This window comes from Lycium ferocissimum, unplaced genomic scaffold (assembly GCF_029784015.1).
Source record: "Lycium ferocissimum isolate CSIRO_LF1 unplaced genomic scaffold, AGI_CSIRO_Lferr_CH_V1 ctg10312, whole genome shotgun sequence".
NCBI lineage: Eukaryota > Viridiplantae > Streptophyta > Magnoliopsida > Solanales > Solanaceae > Lycium > Lycium ferocissimum.
Genome location: NW_026713257.1, coordinates 23,967 through 26,211, shown reverse-complemented (window position 1 = coordinate 26,211; position 2,245 = coordinate 23,967). Strand labels below are relative to the sequence as shown.

Genomic DNA, 2,245 nt, shown 5'->3' with positions numbered 1-2,245 from the left:
AGAAAATTATGGAGTTTGGTTCTTTGCCTACTTTGTAAAGCCTACTTAGTAAAGCTAAAAGCTTCCCAAAGATAAATTTTCGTTATCTCAAAATATTTTTCTCTATTTTATGACTTTAAGTAGTACTCTCTCCATCAGAATTTATGTGAAAATATTTGATTGAGCATGAAATTAAAAAAAAAAAAAAAAGAATAATTTTGAAACTTATAGTCTGTAATAAGAAATTTCTATGACTATAAATCATTTTAATAAAGGTAAGTGTGACCTGGTGATGTAATTCTATACATATACATGCATATTTTCCAATTTTTTCTTCGTCAAGAACTTATGTTACTACCCGCATTATTATGGTAGAAAAAATTCATCCTATGATGACGTAATTAAGTAGGCCAATTACGTAGAGAGACGTCAATAAGTATTCCCTGGATTCTTTTTCGTCTGTCTCCCTATATATATCATTGCTGCGTGTACTCTGCTATATCACAACTCTTAACGCGCTCCACAATAGTCACACTTTGGACACGAGACATTTCACATTTGGCAGTCCCAATCCTCCCCACAGTCCACCATGGATTGCATTGATAAAACCACAATTAGTACACAAACTACATATCCCCACTCTAGTGATTCTGCTGGTGGATCTCCGAGAAGTATATTGGCTGCTCCTCCGTCACCTCCACCACAGGTGATCCTGACGCCGTGCGCAGCCTGCAAAATTCTTCGTCGGAGATGCGTGGATAAATGTGTGTTGGCACCATACTTTCCCCCTACCGAACCCCTTAAGTTCACTATTGCTCATAGAGTCTTTGGAGCTAGCAACATCATCAAATTGCTACAGGTACGTACCCTCTTTCTTCATTTTCACTACTAATCATATTCAAATGCAAATATAGATACTCTCTCTGACTCAATTTATGTAATACACTTTCTTTTTAATTCTAAATAATTTAACTTAAAACTTCCCTTTTTATTTTTAATGAAATGATTTACAATCACACAAGCTAGTGTACTAATTTTATCAATTAATTAGCATTAACTGTCCAACACGAGCTCTCAAATTTATTCATTTTTGGTTATAGGAGCTTCCAGAGGATCAAAGAGCAGATACAGTGAATAGCATGGTATACGAGGCAAATGCAAGGATCAGAGATCCAGTATACGGTTGTGCCGGTGCAATTTTCCAGCTGCAGAAGCAAATAAGTGAGCTTCAAGCAGACCTTGCAAAGGCTCAAGTAGAGATCTTACATGTGCAGAACCAAAACACCAATTTGGTGGCATTAATTTGCGCGGAAATGACACAATATCAAGAAAACGATAGCAGTATTGTGTTTCCTGATCATCAACAAGCTTATGGAAATTCCACCACTTTTCCGGAAGACGACAATGTATATGCAGCTTGGGAACCACTTTGAACATGATTAAAAAAAATAAAAAAAAATTGGAATACTTCTATAGAATTAGTTTACAATATAGCCCCATCCCTCAACAAAAGGGGATAAATGAATGACATGACATCTTCTGAAAAATTAAATATTTCCCCAAAAAAAAACGGGGGTAGAGAGAGATAGAGAGGAATAGGTCTTTGACGAGATCAGATGTACGTGAAGAGATTCTCTATCGAGACTAGACTTCTAATTTAATTGTATCAGTGAGAGTTTCCACACAATTGATTTGAGTTTAATTTTCATGGTCATTGTTTTTCCTTACCATCATGCTACAAGAAAATTTAAAATAAAAAAATAGAAGACTCTCTACTTCCTTTTTGAAAAAAGAATAGTGAAACATGACACCACTTTGTAAATTTGTTGAAAATTACTTTTTCATTTTATGCCAAAGTTTAATTTTTCACCCAAGGTCATGTTAGCATCTCAACCGATTGTATTCACTGTACAAATCCCCATTGAAGAGATAATTTCAAGTTTGCGAATGAAGGGACATAATTCTAATCATTCCAAAATATCTGTACACCTATTTTTATAGACATGGATCACATTGTCAAAAATTGAACTACCTACACCAACACATGGATTTCAGTCATTGGCTAACCACACATCAACTAAACTAAGAGGATCACTAGTCTTCTGGCAGAGAAAAAATGGTAAGTGGAAAAATGACAGTGACGAAGGTGCGAGAGAGATCGTCTAGATGGGTGATTTTTGTGTCTTCCTTTCGGCAAGCATCATGGGAGCGAGAAATGGCGGTGGAATAACTATGGTAGACACGTGGGTCAGAATAAATTATTTTG

The 2,245-nt window shown here is 35.7% G+C and overlaps 1 protein-coding gene across 1 annotated transcript; it reads left to right on the top strand.

Annotated features, from left to right (window-relative positions):
- Positions 1-283: 283 nt before the first annotated feature.
- On the top strand, positions 284-1,687 carry LOC132041469 (LOB domain-containing protein 1-like). The gene is made up of 2 exons (XM_059432181.1): positions 284-838; positions 1,080-1,687. Exons 1-2 carry the CDS (start codon positions 569-571, stop codon positions 1,410-1,412), a joined length of 603 nt encoding a protein of 200 aa, XP_059288164.1. The 5' UTR covers positions 284-568; the 3' UTR covers positions 1,413-1,687.
- Positions 1,688-2,245: the final 558 nt, after the last annotated feature.